At 36.0% G+C, this 16,989-nt stretch overlaps 1 protein-coding gene across 1 annotated transcript in view; it reads left to right on the top strand.

The window, feature by feature from the left end:
• Positions 1-16,989, top strand: part of LOC106052088 (protocadherin Fat 4-like) — a 301,505-nt gene that overhangs the window by 274,090 nt on the left and 10,426 nt on the right. The window contains exons 60-79 of the mRNA XM_056018734.1: positions 245-367; positions 790-975; positions 1,868-2,002; positions 2,753-2,917; positions 5,154-5,303; positions 6,180-6,368; positions 6,485-6,625; positions 7,518-7,703; positions 7,822-7,947; positions 9,090-9,281; positions 10,755-10,877; positions 10,988-11,173; positions 12,419-12,535; positions 13,591-13,767; positions 13,968-14,099; positions 14,370-14,555; positions 14,708-14,848; positions 14,976-15,167; positions 15,995-16,129; positions 16,242-16,421. Of these exons, the coding sequence (XP_055874709.1) occupies positions 245-367; positions 790-975; positions 1,868-2,002; positions 2,753-2,917; positions 5,154-5,303; positions 6,180-6,368; positions 6,485-6,625; positions 7,518-7,703; positions 7,822-7,947; positions 9,090-9,281; positions 10,755-10,877; positions 10,988-11,173; positions 12,419-12,535; positions 13,591-13,767; positions 13,968-14,099; positions 14,370-14,555; positions 14,708-14,848; positions 14,976-15,167; positions 15,995-16,129; positions 16,242-16,421 (3,162 nt within the window). The remainder of the gene's footprint in view (positions 1-244; positions 368-789; positions 976-1,867; positions 2,003-2,752; positions 2,918-5,153; positions 5,304-6,179; positions 6,369-6,484; positions 6,626-7,517; positions 7,704-7,821; positions 7,948-9,089; positions 9,282-10,754; positions 10,878-10,987; positions 11,174-12,418; positions 12,536-13,590; positions 13,768-13,967; positions 14,100-14,369; positions 14,556-14,707; positions 14,849-14,975; positions 15,168-15,994; positions 16,130-16,241; positions 16,422-16,989) is intronic.

Raw genomic sequence — 16,989 nt, 5'->3', positions numbered from 1 at the left:
TTAATAAATATTGTAACATATTTCATAGGAAAAAAGATGTTTTAAAATTAGTTTAAATTGTAATCCATATCTTCTAATTTGTAATTTTTAATGCTTTTATTTTTATGGTATGTCTACCACAAAATATCAATGAATAGTATTACCTGATTAACTGTTTAATAATTTTTAAGTACTATGTCTATGTTTGATTCATTTTGTCATTTAAAAAATATATTTTAAACCATATTGTTCCATCTTTCTGTAGTCTCCCTTCAATCAATGCATCTTTAACCAAGTTACAACATCGAGCTATTTTACTACTGACTCAGTGGGTCAAGTATACATGAAGAGTTTACTAAATGTAGCTGGTACTCCAGACAACTTTATAGTAAGTAGAAAGTTTATTAAAAGGTCAGAAAATCTTCATTACATATTGTGTTCTAAAATGAATGATTTAAACAATCTGTATCTTAGAGCATATATGAAATGTAAAATAAGAAAATTATGCTTTGATCCAGAGGATTTATTGATAAAAATTGATTGAGTTTCATGCTTCTTTGAGGTTCATGCTTCTCTGAGGTTCATGCTTCTTTGAGGTTCATGCTTCTTTGAGGTTCATGCTTCTTTGAGGTTCATGCTATTTGAGGTTCATGCTTCTTTGAGGTTCATGCTTCTTTGAGGTTCATGCTTCTTTGAGGTTCATGCTTCTCTGAGGTTCATGCTTCTCTGAGGTTCATGCTTCTCTGAGGTTCATGCTTCTCTGAGGTTTATGCTTCTCTTTATTCTACTTTCCTTCTAATATATTTACAGCTGCAGATCAGAGTGTGTGACTTGGCTCCACAGCCTTTATGCTCACTACAAGATGCTTATGTTTTCATCAATCTTATCCGTAATCACGCACCTTATTTCCTGAATACACCTTATGTTAGAACCCTACAGACTCTTTCAGTTGGGGATAGTGTGCTCAACGCTACAGCAAAGGATGATGATGACATAGTAAGATATTTATCACATTATAATTATTTTATGTTAGCTATCTATTGCAGATGTAAGATGCATATGAAATATATTCTTTGGTTAAATTATTAACTCCTAGTCCAAAGTGGTAGAATAGAATAGGAAGTTACAATGTTTGAAAACCTAAATCTATAAAAGGAGCTTCCAGTTAGAAAACTTGGTGAAAACATGGATTTTTAATTTCAGGATATTTAGGGCTCCTCTGAGTCTACCCAGCTCTAATGGGTACCTGGCAATAGCTTGGTCAAAGTAAAGGCAGTTGATCATTGTGCTGGTCACATGACACCCTCATCGACCATGGGTCACAGCAACAGATGAATTTTACTTCATCTGCCCTGTAGATGGAAAGGTCTGAAAGGGAACTTGTACTATGTAAAACTTCTTATGTATAGCTATTTATTATTAAAACTTGATGTTGCAACCTTTCAAATAAAATATAATCACCTTTTGTTTAGGACTACTCTTGTGAATTTTAAAATCAGTAGTAGAAGCTAACAGGTTTGCTGGCTTTCTCAACTGTAAAGATTGCTATTTTATTCTTATTGACTTGCAATCTGAATATAAATAAGTAGGACATTGTTATTGACACAGACATCAAAAAGACAACTTAAGTAGACCATTCCTTTGTTCTGCATTCAATGTGACAAAGTATGTGGGTGTCAAACTGGATTTGCCTAGATATTTTTTTTTTTACAAGTTTTGACTTTCCTTCAGACAAGAGTTCCTTGCCCAAACCTCTCACAGGATGGCAAGGGATAGCATTGGGCAGGATTTGAACTCAAAACCATCATGATGGCAGTCCAAATGCAAGCCAGCCATCTTGTTATATTTTATTAAGTATTAGTTTTGAAATGCATTTTCTTAATTCCAGAGCACAAGATTTGGACAGATCAGTTTTGATCTTATTGGAGATGATGGTGCTGAGAGCAGGTTCTCTATTGGTAAAACAACTGGCATAATCACAGCAACCAATGGTACTGGAGGAAGTCAGGCTGGTGTATTTAGAGTAAGACTACTTGTTTTTTTACAAAGCTTATATCAACTCTGTCTGTCTGTCTGATAAAAAGTTTGAACATGTTTTTTCTCCCATCTTCCACCCTCAGGTCAAATTAAAACTTTGCACAACTATTCATTGAACCTGACAAGACATGAATCAAATAAAAAAAATTAACCAATTAGTCACTTAATTGTTGGCGATTAATTATTTTGTTACAAAGCTTATATCAACTCACTCTGTCTGGCCAAAAGGTTGTACAGATTATTTCTCTGACTCCCAATCTCGGATCAAGCTCAATTTTTGTGCACAATTATTTCTTTTACCTTACAACACAACAATCACTTAGAAAAATTTACTAATTAGTTAATTAACTATTGGTAATAAACTATTAAGTTTGGGATCTAAAAGAAGTGAAACAATTTGCACTTGACTGAAGTGGTGAGTTAAGCTGAATTAGTCCCCTTTATAGATTGTCATATGAGGCTTAGTGAACACAAACATATAATAGAAACAATAGATAACTCTTTCATGTTCATAGACTTTTCGCTAGTAGAATGGGTTTTTTGTAGGGCTCTCCTTGTGGGAGGGACATTAAACATAAGCTACGGTCTCTGCCATAATCTAGGGAACATTTATGTCAAGATTGGTCAAACGTTTTGATTTCTATGCGGGACATACATACTCCTTACTTTATATATTAGAATGTTACCAAATGTTCACAGAGGTAGAGTGTAACCAATTGTTTCCCAACACCAACAGATTCGTATCAGAGTGTGTGATGGAGGTAATCTGTGCAGCACAGTTGTTGGTATAGTCAGTATCAGCAGTAACATTTACCCTCCTCTCTTGGATAAGACTAGTTACATTCACCTGATCCCAGAAACAATACCTTATGGAGAAACTATCTTCACTGTAACTGCCATTGTAAGTTTTTTCTCAATAATTTTCTGACTATAAGTTTCTCGTTGCTGCTATATTTTATGCCACATTGTGCATTTCTTTCAACCAATGCTCAGTGTACTCAATTCTTTTTACAAAGCCTATATCAACTCACTCTTGTCTGTCTGGTAAAAAAAAATATTTCTACGCGCAATAGGATCATATCATATTTAGAAATCTAAAAGCATGAAATAGTACTAAGTAAAAGCAATTGATAAAAATATTTCTAATTGCACAAATTTATTTTTAGTCTATATCTATTAGAAATTTAAATACATGACTGATCCAAACTAATTAATACAACTACACTTACTATAATTCAGTTATTTATTTTTTTATTTTTTTTGTATTTTGTTTTTGTATCAGTTTGTACTGCAGTCACTTGACTATCATTTTATAAGGTCAATCTCTCATGCACTAGCATTATTCTTTGTATTCTCAATGCCATTTTGTTAATTAATCATTAGTCAAAATCACCAATTAGTTAATTAACTATTGGTAAATAGTTATTTTGCTCCGTACTGAACAAGGGAAAGAAATTATACTTGACACGGGGTGGTATAAGTTGAACTAGTCCCCTTTACAGGTTGTTGCTTAAAATTTTGAACTTAACAATAGATACTTATAAAACCTTTGATTTTCATAAGCACTTCACTGTCAAGGGGGTTAGTGTATTGGACTGAACCCTCAAGTTTGAATCCAGGTCTTCTTTAAAATAGAAAATGCTTTTAAAACGCAATCATGGTAAAATTCACCCAGATGCCCCTTTTTCTCTACCCCCCCCCCCCCCCCCTCCTTTTCCATATTTTCCAACTGGTCCAGATAAGTGATTGGATCACAGAGAAAGCTAAAAGAATGAAATTGCGCTAAACAAAAACAATCATTAAAAATATATCTAATTTCAAATTTATTATTCTTAGTCTACACCTATGACAAATTTAAATTACATATGACTGATCCAAACTATTTGATACAATTACTCTTACTATAAGCTTTTTTTTTTTTTAAATATTTTTTTCTTATTTATGTAATAATTTCAAAATAAATATTTAACTTTCTCTAATTAGGAATTAGACATGGCTTTTTAAAACTCATGTTTTTGGGTTAAAGTAGGCTACTCTACTTATAAGTGGTTTTACACCTCTATTTTAATTATCATTAAATTCCAGGTGAATCCTTTCTACCTAACAAAGACGGGCACGACATGGCCTAAATTGTGCCAAAAACTCATTAACTCAAAACCCCTAACAAAGACGGGCACGACATGGCCTAAATTGTGCCAAAAACTCATTAACTCAAAACCCCTAACAAAGACGGGCACGACATGGCCTAAATTGTGCCAAAAACTCATTAACTCAAAACCCCTAACAAAGACGGGCACGACATGGCCTAAATTGTGCCAAAAACTCATTAACTCAAAACCCCTAACAAAGACGGGCACGACATGGCCTAAATTGTGCCAAAAACTCATTAACTCAAAACCCCTAACAAAGACGGGCACGACATGGCCTAAATTGTGCCAAAAACTCATTAACTCAAAACCCCTAACAAAGACGGGCACGACATGGCCTAAATTGTGCCAAAAACTCATTAACTCAAAACCCCTAACAAAGACGGGCACGACATGGCCTAAATTGTGCCAAAAACTCATTAACTCAAAACCCCTAACAAAGACGGGCACGACATGGCCTAAATTGTGCCAAAAACTCATTAACTCAAAACCCCTAACAAAGACGGGCACGACATGGCCTAAATTGTGCCAAAAACTCAAAACTCAAAACCCTTAACAAAGACGGGCACGACATGGCCTAAATTGTGCCAAAAACTCAAAAACTCAAAACCCCTAACAAAGACGGGCACGACATGGCCTAAATTGTGCCAAAAACTCAAAACTCAAAACCCCTAACAAAGACGGGCACGACATGGCCTAAATTGTGCCAAAAACTCAAAACTCAAAACCCCTAACAAAGACGGGCACGACATGGCCTAAATTGTGCCAAAAACTCAAAACTCAAAACCCCTAACAAAGACGGGCACGACATGGCCTAAATTGTGCCAAAAACTCAAAACTCAAAACCCCTAACAAAGACGGGCACGGCATGGCCTAAATTGTGCCAAAAACTCAAAACTCAAAACCCCTAACAAAGACGGGCACGACATGGCCTAAATTGTGCCAAAAACTCAAAACTCAAAACCCCTAACAAAGAACTTTCTCTTGAAGGCTTCAAACAATGTTGTGGAATGTGAGCTCCTGAATGGTACATCCAATGACAGAAGCCTTGATTGTTTTGCTGTGAACCCATCATTTGGTCTGATCTTTGCCAAGAGAAGTATCACAGATCCACCTTGTAATGGCAGTGACCAATACAATGTAGGTCTCTTGTTAAAGTCAGTATTTCTAACTATACTTGTAAACAGCCCCACTTCGTTATCTTTCTCTCTGCTGGAGTATTTTACTAGATCTGTTAAGAACAAAAATCTACTTACCACAATAACAATAATAATACAATATATGCCTTTATGGCTATACATTTAGAACTACTTTCTCTATTAATGCAGGTACAAAATATTAAAATATAGCATTTGGGAAAAAGATATTTGTAAATATTTTTCTAAAATATGGTAATCCAATTTTTAATTTTAAAAAAATGTTCTTTAAAAAATTAAGTAAATATCTGTGCATTGCAATGTTCAATAACATTAGTGTTTACTTAAATTACTATAGAAAACATCTCTTACTATATATTTATTTATTTATATTCCCTCCCAACAAAGTAAAGTTAGGATCCCCGTTCAGACCTTATGATCTATAGGGCAGATGATGTGAATGTTTTCTGTTTCTTTCGCCAATGATTAATGAGCTGGGTGTCATGTGGCCAACCGCCTATACTTTCCCCCACTAAAGTCAGGTACCCTAAAAATCCAGAAATTCAAAATCCCAGTCTTCACTAAGATTTGAACCCAGGACCCCAGGTTAGGAGGCCTAGTGCTTAACCTCTCAGCCAGCACACCCCCTCCCTGCAGAGTGTAACCAGGAAATAAAAGTTTTCTGTTGCCAACTTATAATTGTTATGTTTTCCTTCTGTCTCGATATAGCCTTAATTTTTCTCAGCTAATCAGTTGCCAAGTATAGTTTAGCAGTATTCTTTGACATGAACAGTCACTATTTTTTTAAAATTTCTATATAAAACAAAATGTATGAAATGACTTGAAGTTTGAGGGTATTTTTTTCTAATGTTTTCTACAGTTCAAAGTCCGCTGTAGTGACAAAGGTAGTCCTGTTTTGACCAGCAGCCCTTCAGATGTCACTATTACCATTGTTCGTAATCAAAATCCTCCTAGATGGGATAGAACAATTTACAATTTTACTATTCTCATGAATTTAACTTTGTACTCAATTGTTGGGATCATCAGATCAACTGATGCAGACCCTTTGGTTAGTATTTAATTAACATTGGCTGACTTTAAGAATCTTATTTGAAAGAAACATGCTCATATTCACAAATGAACTGCATTTACATTTATTAATATTTCTCTCTTGATATCATGCAGAGTCCTTTCGGCACACTGAGTTACTCCATCATAGGAGGTGCCAATGGTAACACTTATTTTACCATCATCCCAATAGATAACAATAATGTGAATGTGATCTTATCAAATACTGTCATCAACACACTTGATCAAGACTTCCAGGTAAAACAATGTGAATTTTCATTTCTCATTAAGTTAGAATGCTTGAATTTAAGAGGCTATCTTATAGATATAGTTCATGTATTTCTTCTTCTTCTTCTTCTAGCCAGCTTTATTGCTGCTGAGCTGTGAGCTCTTTTGCAGACTGTGCCAAGGAAAAAAAGTGTGCTGTTTTCTTCAGTTGTTCAGCACTGCCGTACAGGGTGTTGGTTATGTTGGGCTGTAGTGGAAGTAGGGTCTGCCTAAGATGGATTAGGGAGGGGCATTCAAAGAGGATATGGTTTACGGTTTCAAAGGGGTGGGCGCAGTGTCTGCAAAGGGGTAGTTGTGTGGAGTTTATTTTGTTCAGGTGGTAATTTAATAGTGGTGTGTGTCCTGTTCTTAGTTGGAAGATTGTAGATTGTTCTTTGCGGGGGAGGAAGTTAATACTGTCCAGTTTGTTAGGCGTAGTCATTTCTCTGTACATGGCTCTGCCTGTGTTTCCTGATGCCCATTGGTTGAGCCACTCCTCTTTGTGATTGTTGACTAACATTGACCTTAGGGTGAGGTAGCTAACAGGTCTATCTGGTTGTTCCATAGATGAACCTGCCTTTGATAGCTTATCTGCCTTTTCATTTCCCATGATGCCAATGTGTCCAGGGATCCACTGTAGTGTGATGTTGATATTTAATTGTGATATCATCTGGTGGATTATCACAATGAGTGTTGTCAACTCTCTTGGGCTGTTTGAGGTGCTGCTGTTCAGTGCTTGCAGAGTGGATTGGGAGTCATGTATTTAAGATGTGATGTTTTCCCTCTTGGCAACTTCTCAGTGCTGGAGCCTTTATTATTTGACAGAATTTTTTTCTAAATGTACAAGCTGTAGTATAACACTGTCACTTTTTTTCCTCTCTAGATTCTAGTGCTTGTTCAAGACAGTGGCCTCCCACATCGCCAAGACTTCACTGTAGTGAACGTCCATGTAAACCGTGACCTAAATCCTCCATTTTTTACGCAGTCAGACTACAACTTCCAGGCTTATGAGGATGACCCTCTTGGTGTAACGATTGGAACATTACTTGGTGTGGATAATGATCTTTATGTACGTTTTGTTAAACTAACCTTTTTTTTTTTTTTTAAAGAATTTCTTATTTTTATTATAGAAAGCAAAACACACAGGAAGAATCAGAATCTTATTTTTCTTTCCCTTGGTTTTACAGTCTCCGTGGAAAGATTATTACTTCAGACTAGTGTCAGCACATCCTTATTTCACTATTAGCCCCATGGGTGTAGTGTATGCTTATAAAGACCTAACATTAGACATTATTTACACTGAATTGTATAATGTAAGTATGATACTTGTATGAGATATGAATTCTTATTTGTTTGTGTTTTTCTGTTCTTAAGGTTGTACTGTTCTTTGTACTAGCTCCCTCAACCTCTTCTTAACTCATTAGCTCCTCCAACCTCTTCCATACTTAACTCATTAGCTCCTTTAACCTCTTCCATACTTAACTCATTAGCTCCTCCAACCTCTTCCATACTTACCTCATTAGCTCCTCCAACCTCTTCCATACTTAACTCATTAGCTCCTTTAACCTCTTCCATACTTAACCCATTAACTCTTTCAACCTCTTCCATACTTAACCCATTAACTCCTTCAACCTCTTCCATACTTAACCCATTAGCTCCTTCAACTTCTTACATACTTGAAGATTTCTTTTTAAGAAAGCGTTACAAAAATGGTTACTATTTTGCTCTGGTAGGGAATAATTGTTCTTAAGATTAGTTTGGCCTTGATCTACTTTTATTAAAGTGCAGCTCGTCTTGAAACATTGCAGAAAATTCGTTTAATCTTCACACGAGATAAATCTAAGATGAAACTATTCTAATTGGAAAAAAAACAAACAAAATGAAATGATACGGTCGCTTACAAATAAACATGTATTCTTCTTCGAGCCAGCTTTTTGATGCTTTTTTGCAGACTGCGCCAAGGAAAAAATAGTGTGCTGTTTTCTTCCGTTGTTCAGCACTGCCGTACAGGGTGCTTGTTATGTTGGGCTGGAGTGTTAGTAGGGTTTGCCTAAGGTGGATTAGGAAGGGGCATTCAAAGAGGACATGATTTACTGTCTCATAAGAGTGGGCACAGAGTTTATAAAAGGGGTAGGTTTGTGGGGCTCATTTTTTTTTTAAGATGGTAATTTAACAGAGATGTGTCACCTGTTCTTAGTTGAAATTTAACAGAGATGTATCACCTGTTTTTAGTTGAAAGATTGTAGATTGGAATTGTAGGAAGAATTTAATACTGTCTAATTTGGCATGGTCATTACTTTGTACATGGCTCTGCCTGTGTTTCCTGATGCCCATTGGTTGAGCCACTCCTCTTGGTGGTTGTTGACTAACATCCTGCCTACACTAAATAAACATTACATTTTTTTTTTATTTTAATAGAGAACAATCACTACATTCACTCTTTTTTTATCTTCAGCTTACAGCACAAATCTATGATGGTGGAATTCCTCCGTTAGCTGGAAGTCAGACAGCCGCCATTAACATTAGAGTCTTTAGAAACAGGTACTGTCCAAGGTATTCAAATCTGCCCAACAGTATCACAATTAAAAGGAACATAACAGTTGGGACTGTCATTTACAAAGTGCAGGCTTATGATAATGATACAAATGTAAGAACATTTTTTTTTTAGTAAAATTTTACTACGCTGATACTAAACGTTTTTATTTCATATAAGTAGATGCAAAAACCACGGCAAGAAGCACTATTTTGTGATTGTGTGATATATACATCAGAATGATTAAAAACAAAAAGACTAAATGTATTTAATTACCATTCTTCCATCCGTCCCAGTGGAAGCGTGGTCGAGAGGCCAAGTGCGCTTGAACTTGGCTTGGCTACCTAGAAGGGGGCTCGAGGTTCGACACCCGACTCGGGCAGAGTCAGTGTTTACTGAGCGCCTAAAGGCAGCACGGAAAACCAACTCCTAGATACCCCCTCCCCCCCACCAGTCCACAAATGAGATTGGACCAAAAGCGCCCTGAGCATGCTATAAGCATGAAAGTAGCGCTATATAAAAGCTATAAATAAGGTCACCCTGGCCTGCTTTAGCACATCTCTCCATTCTGATCCATCCTGTGCTTTACGTCTCCATGCCTGGACTTTGAGCTGTTGTAGATCTGCCTCTACGTCATCAAGCCACCGTACTCGTAGTCTGCCTTTGGGGTGCCTGCCTTTTGCTTTTTCCTGGTGAACAATCTTTGCTCCTCTGTTCTGTGGCATTCATTCAAGGTGACCTGCCCTATGTAATCTGTTTATTTTGGCACTATGGAGGGCTCTTCATATAAGCTAACTGGTATATTTGTGTCCATCAAAATAAGTTTAAAAAAAAAATCTCTACAATTAAATTATTGTTGTAAATATTGTTTTCTAAGAGGAAAACAAAAACTGTCCAGGAATGTATAAATAATTCTCTATTCTGTGGCATTTTACGTCTCGAGAGACAATCTTTTCCCTTTGTAACTTCTTGTGTGACTAAAGGCCAATCCTTGATACACAGCTGCAGTCACAGGTTGGGCATATCTAATCACCAGGCGCCGTTGCATTTTCACCCTTCTTTCTGCTTCTGTTGTGTGTCTGGCATCTGCAATCCGGGACCCTTCCTTTATGCTCACTCTCCATGTGGAACTCATTTCATTAAGGATGCATAGGACATAATCATCTTCATTTTTGAGTAATGTCTGTATTATATGAGAAGATAAACACAATAATTGATTGTTAATTTGATTCATTGCTTTTACATTGAAACATTTTACGTTTCAGATTTTTGTGGGAAATATTTGGACTAATATTAAAATATTTCAAAATATTTAACTATTTTTTTAAACCTAACTTTGTCTAATCACAATAAAAACCTTTAATATTGCAATTTGAAAAGCTAAAAATAGATTCACATACAATTGACCCCTCACTCCTTATTAATAAAATTTGTTTGCAAATTGATCTATTCCTTTTTAATTTTCAAAGTCTTATTTAAATATCTGGAGAATTTTTTACTCTGTATCAGGTCAGTAATTTCACTAATATGATTTTATATTAAAATAGACTTAAATTTGCAACTTATTTTCTTAAAATCACCTTTCAGAGTCGCTTTAACAGAAACACAGTAGAAGGATTTAATGATAACCTGGCCTTTGACAGCTTTAATTTTGATGTTATGACAGGTGAAGTTGAAGTAAAAGGTACCCTGAAGTATAATCAGTACCTGGTAAGATTCTTTTCCCTTTTAGAAATGCTGAACCACTGCGTTGAATGTGTACTTTGAATGACAAGTACTCTTGATGTTATCGCATTGTAAAATATTTTTAAATGTTTCAGTTGAGATTCCTAACCAGAGATGGCTATTGTGATCCTACACCAGGTTTGCTGACAATCAATGTTGTTCACAGCTTATCACCACCTCATTGGTCTAGAAACAATGACACTATCACAATTCTAGAAATACAGGACACAGGCAGCTCTATCTACAACTTGAACTCTATAGCCAGTGATGTCGACAGTGCAGTAAGTGGTCAATGAGTTCTTACTTGTTCTAATCTAGCAAATGTATACATTTTAATTGGTGACTGTTGTACATACTTTTAAAGATGTATATGTTAAATGTGTATGCTACTGTTATGGTACTTGGTAGGAGGGACAATAGAGATGCTTAGAGTTGAAGACTCCAAGACCATTTTCTCCTGTAAATAATAGTTTTAAAGGTTTAATAAGCGTTATCCAGTTTTTCAAAGAGTGTCCAAAAAGCGGAGTAGCTTTGCGGACTTTTCTGTATGTTATAAGTCTTGATTGGAGCACAACAGTACCTTTTTAGCCTTGGAACAGGGTGGTTTCAGGGCTGGGATGTCTGCACTAGAACAGGTTAACATTTTTGTGGAGAACATGGCATGTGGACTCTAAAGGATCAAAAGCACATATACTACCTTGCATTGATCTAAAACAGGCATTTGATAAAGTGGTTCTGTGAGGTTGTTATTGCCATAAGAGGTAATCAACACTAGCAGCTGGGAAAAAGTGGCACTGGATAGATCTGTATGGAGAGCGAGCATAAAGGAAGGGTCCCGAATTGCAGATGCCAGACACACAACTGTAGTAGAAAGAAGGGTGAAAATGCAACGGGGCCTGGTGATTAGATATGCCCAACCTGTGACTGCAGCTGTGTATCAAGGATTGGCCTCTTTAGTCACACAAGAAGTTACAAAGGGAAAAGATCATCTTTCAAGACGTAAAATGCCACAGAAGTGTTAATAGATATAAAACTCCACTACCCATCAAAAGCTTCCAGTGACATACATGTCAAATAGTCTCTGACATTCATTCCAACTTCTAGCTTATTTGTGTAGCTCAGATTGGGGCAACAGCCATGACAAAATGGGCGAAGGAAAGCAACTGGCACTTATACCGGTCAGATTCAAGCTGGCTACCCGCATAGGAAAACTATGAATTCTAACCTCTGCTCCCTTATGGCTATACCCAAACATGGGAAAGGCCTTACAAGTCATCCCTGAATAAAAATCAGGAGCTGATGACCTAAGCAGCTTGCAAAAAGTCCAACTATGGCAGTATCATCAGTGAATTTAATAAATTTAACTTGTTGAGGCTTCTTATTAGTGTTAATAGTGATAACAGTACTGGAAGTGGAACTGAAAGTATCTGTTTAAAATATTAAAATTTTACAGTTTAAAAAATTCAGTATTTTTTAAAATAAAGTTTTTTTGTATAAATGTTTCATCAATCTATTTTCTATTTTAGACAGCTAGCTATGAGTTTGCTCCTGGCAGTCCTAATACTAACAGATTTCACTTGGACTCACAAGGTCATGTTTATTTGAGTAGGATGTTAGTAGGACAAACTGGGGACCCATATCAGGTAAAAATTTAAGAGGCTTTCTAATAGATATAGTTCATGTATATAAAAAGCTATCTTTTCCCATAGCATCTTCTCATGGGACTAATGAAGCCAATCCTTGATACACAACTGCTTCTGTAATCACCAGACTTTGCCGCATTTTCACCTTTTTTAATTTAAGTTTTCAGTTGAATACTGAAATGTGGTTATTTATGTTTGTCATAGAACGGGTAATCCTTTCCAATGACCAGATTAATTAATTTTAAAAAAAATTTGAGTAAAGTTCCTTTTCCATACCTTGATCTTGTGTGATGCCCCAATGGTCAAACATATTGAGAGATAGATGAAGTGAAGGTGGTGAATCTAGTCTAGCTACTAAAATACGTACCACTTAACTGTGATTTCATCCGTCCTGTATGGACGATATAGACGTACAGCCTCTTACTGAACTGAGCCTAGTCATTAGAGAAAAACATTTGAAATAAAAAGCTATAGTACTGATGATGTTAAGGCCATCTGTTTCTTTGGTCAACAGTTAACAAGCAGGGTGTCATGTGGCCAGCACAACGACCAACCGCCTTTACTTTCCCAAATTAAGTCAGGTCCCCATTAGAGTTGGGTGGACTCAGGATGCCCTAACTAAAAATCCTGAAATTCAGAATCCCAGCATTCTCGAGATTCAAATCTAGGTCCGGAAGCCAAGAGCTTAAGCACTCAGCCACCGCACCCCCTTCCCTTATATATTAAGTTCATGTAGTCAGTAATTAGAAAGAAATCCCTTCTGCTATGGCCTGCTATTCATTTAACACTAGCTGAAATCAGAGAGTCAAAGAAAATTTAAAAAATGTCTATCTCCTATAATCATAACGCTGTCCTGAATTGTTTATATAGGAAATATCCAGGTTTTACAGGCTTTGAAGTACTGTTTTGGCATAGGTCAGTGACCATTGTGGCTGTTTGGGGCATCATGTTCTTCAGTTGTTTTGTAGAATAGTACAATGTATAATTTAAATTTCACGTATTTTTATCATAACTTTGTACAAGGGTTCTAACATGTGGATAATGTATCCTTTCAGATTGGCTTCCGACTAAATGATGGTAGTTTTAACAGCACTGATTTCATACTTACAGTGAATGTCATTCGTAACCATGCCCCAACATTGATCATTAATCCAGCCTCCATTTCACTTGATAGTAGCACATCTCCGAATACAGAGGTTTTCAGGTGTACAGGAAGTGACCCAGATACAGTGGTAACATTTTATTTACAAAATTTTAAAAAATTTAGCAGCAAATATTATATGTATATTTAAAATGTTCATTTCTTTTTTTATGAAATGTATTAGAAAACCCACACAATTTTATTTAAGTTTTAGAAAACGTGAATTTCTGTTTTAATGCAGCTGTATTGGTTAACTAAAACTGAAACTATTGTTTATTGCTTTTCTTTTAGGTACCATTTAGTCAGTTCAAGTTTTCTCTGCTGTCTGACTATCCAGTATCAAGTATTTTTACAGTGGATCCTGTGACGTGTGCTGTTAGACTTAACAATTCCTTGAACTTCAATTCACAAGGCAATTACACTGTTAGTATTTTAAACTTTCACTGTTAGTATCTTAAACTTACACTGCTAGTATCTTAAACTTACACTGCTAGTATCTTAAACTTACACTGCTAGTATCTTAAACTTGCTGACTATTAAGTCTAAAATTATTTTGACTCATGACTCACTAAATGTTTACTGTAATCTCTCTTACCAATCTCCTAAGATATTATAAATGGTATCTTTACTGGCAACAACTTGCAGCTTCTCTAGCTTGATGTTTTTCCAATTCTCTCTCTCCTCTCTACGCAGCTGCGAATTCAGGTTCTAGATGATGGAACTCCCCAACTTGGAGAAATAAAAAGCTTAAACATTAGTGTGAACAGAAATCTGGCTAGGCCTGTTTTTACTCAGACCCAATACGCTCAGACAATACAGGAGATAAAACCTGTAGCAGAGACCATAATGGTTATCACTGCCACAGATACTGATGCATTTGTAAGTGATTCTTTAAAATACTTGGGTAGTAGATTGTATGTATATTTCATAATAAAAGGACCTTCTTTCTGCCAGTTTGTATTTCAATAAATTTCTTTCTTAGTAATAAAATAACTGCATTTGTGCTCATTAAAGATGTTATTGCTCTCTAGCCGCCCAATAATCAAGTGACCTATACATTGGTGAACCCAGGCCTAAGTGGAGATTTCTTTGGTGTAAACCCAACAAATGGTGTTGTGTACTCCAAGATCTGGCAGGTTTATTATCCAAACAGAACTGTTACATCGTTCAAGGTATGATTGCATCATCTTAACTAAATATATTGAAATTAGAATTGTTTATCTGAATGTAATCCTTAATTTTATATGTAAAATATCCTAAACACATAAACAGAAGGAGGCTTTTTTTTCTTTATTATAGTTTGAAGTCAGTGCTATAGACAATGGTGTCCCGCAGCTTAAGTCAGCAGAAAATGCGCAAATCACCATCACAGTTGTCAGGAATACAGCTCCATATTTTACAAATACCAACGGTTACCATAGAACCATCCCTAAAAATTACCCTGAAGGAACCATGGTGTTGACTCTGACATTTGAGGATAAGGATATAGATGTAAGTTTGAAAAAGATATTAGCTCATTAAATGATATGCTGTCCTTGTTATTGAGACGATGAATCCAACCTTGTTGTATTATCAACATAATTCTGTTCCATTTATTTTGAATTTGTGATAGCTGATTAAATTATAGTACAGCCCACATTTTTACAGTAAGTTTCTATAAAAATTGGAATTGAGCCTTAATTCAGTTTTTAAACACAAGGAAAATATTTTTACAAAAATTAACAATTTTAATATTAATAGCACAGGATTAAGAAATGTTTCAAATTGATTGAATGTAACACCTCTTTCCATGGGTTGTCAGTGAACATATTAGCTCTTACTTTTATATTATAGTTCGATGATGACCACTTTTGTCACCCAGGGGGCTGAGGGCTTTGCACTGGGGTTTTGTGCCTCCTCATGTGGCTGGTGAGACCCTATGTGAGTCTGGAATATTCAGCTGCACACTGGGCCTGTTATTCCAGCTGGAGCTAGTGTCATTGGCCTTGCTTTTTTTTTTCTGTCGCTTTTCTTCTGCCTACGCTGTTTCTCTGCAATTTGTGCTCCAGTTTCGATTTAATTTTTACTTCACAATCCACCATTGAACACCCATAGAAGAGGGCATGAGTTCTTAAATCCTTTATTTTACAGAGTACACAATAAATAACTTTAAAAAAAAAGGCATACTTGTAATAACTTTTAGAAGTCAACAAAACCCTAATTCGCAATCAATCTTTGTATACTGAGCTTTGGGGCATGCTTTAAAAAACAATAAAGGTTGGTTACAACAAAGGATTTTAAACTTTATAATATTTTAATTTGACTTAATTGTATTTCAGACTGCTTGTCAATTGCTAACATTAAGAATCAGAGGGAAAGGAAACGCTCCATCATTTTTTAGTGTAAATGAAAATGGAATCTTAAGTTTAAAATTTGGAGCGAATTTACCTGGTGTGTCTGTGTATAACTTTACAGTAAGTAATTTGAAATCAAATATAAAAAAAAATGGAATTATTTTAGAATTATTTTATTTTGACATTTTTTAAGTCGATCCTTTAAAATAAATATTTGACTAAATGATTCCAGGTCATAGTTGAAGTGCGAGATGGTGGTATCCCAAGTCTTTCTTCTGAGGCCATAGTCAATATCAGCATAGAAAGAAATTTGTTTCCTCCGGTACTATCTAATGTGTCCTTACAACTTCTGTCATCTGCTACGCCAGGATACATGCTGACTAGACTTGAAGCAAGTGATGGAGATCTGACTGTAAGATTTCTTTTTGTACATAGATACATCTATAAAGCAGATAATGTAAAGGTCCTCTCTTTCTATGGCTGATGGTTAACGAGGGTGTCATTTGGTCAGCACAACAACCTAATGCCTTTACTTTCCCCAACTGATGTCAGGTATCCGTTTGAGTTGGGTGGACTAAGTTAAAATGTAAAAATAAAGTTACCCTTGTGATCTATGGGGCAGATGATGTAAAAATCATCTGTTTCTGTGGCCCATGGTTAAAGAGGGTGTCATGTGGTCAGCACAACAACCTAATGCCTTTACTTTACCCAACTGATGTCAGGTATCCATTGGAGTTGGGTGGACTAGGGTAAAATGTAAAAATAAAGTTCCCCTTGTGATCTATTGGGGCAGATGATGTAAAAATCATTTGTTTCTGTGGCCCATGGTTAAAGAGGGTGTCATGTGGCCAGCTCAACGACCTACCGCCTTTACTTTCCCCAACTAATGTCAGGTACCCATTAGAGTTGGGCGGACTCAAGAGGCGCCCAACTAAGACCTCAAAAGTAAAGATCCCAGTCATCATCACGATTTGAACCCA

The sequence above is a fragment of the Biomphalaria glabrata genome, chromosome 2, assembly GCF_947242115.1.
Source record: "Biomphalaria glabrata chromosome 2, xgBioGlab47.1, whole genome shotgun sequence".
NCBI classification, from domain to species: domain Eukaryota; kingdom Metazoa; phylum Mollusca; class Gastropoda; family Planorbidae; genus Biomphalaria; species Biomphalaria glabrata.
This window is presented reverse-complemented; position numbering and strand designations above follow the sequence as displayed.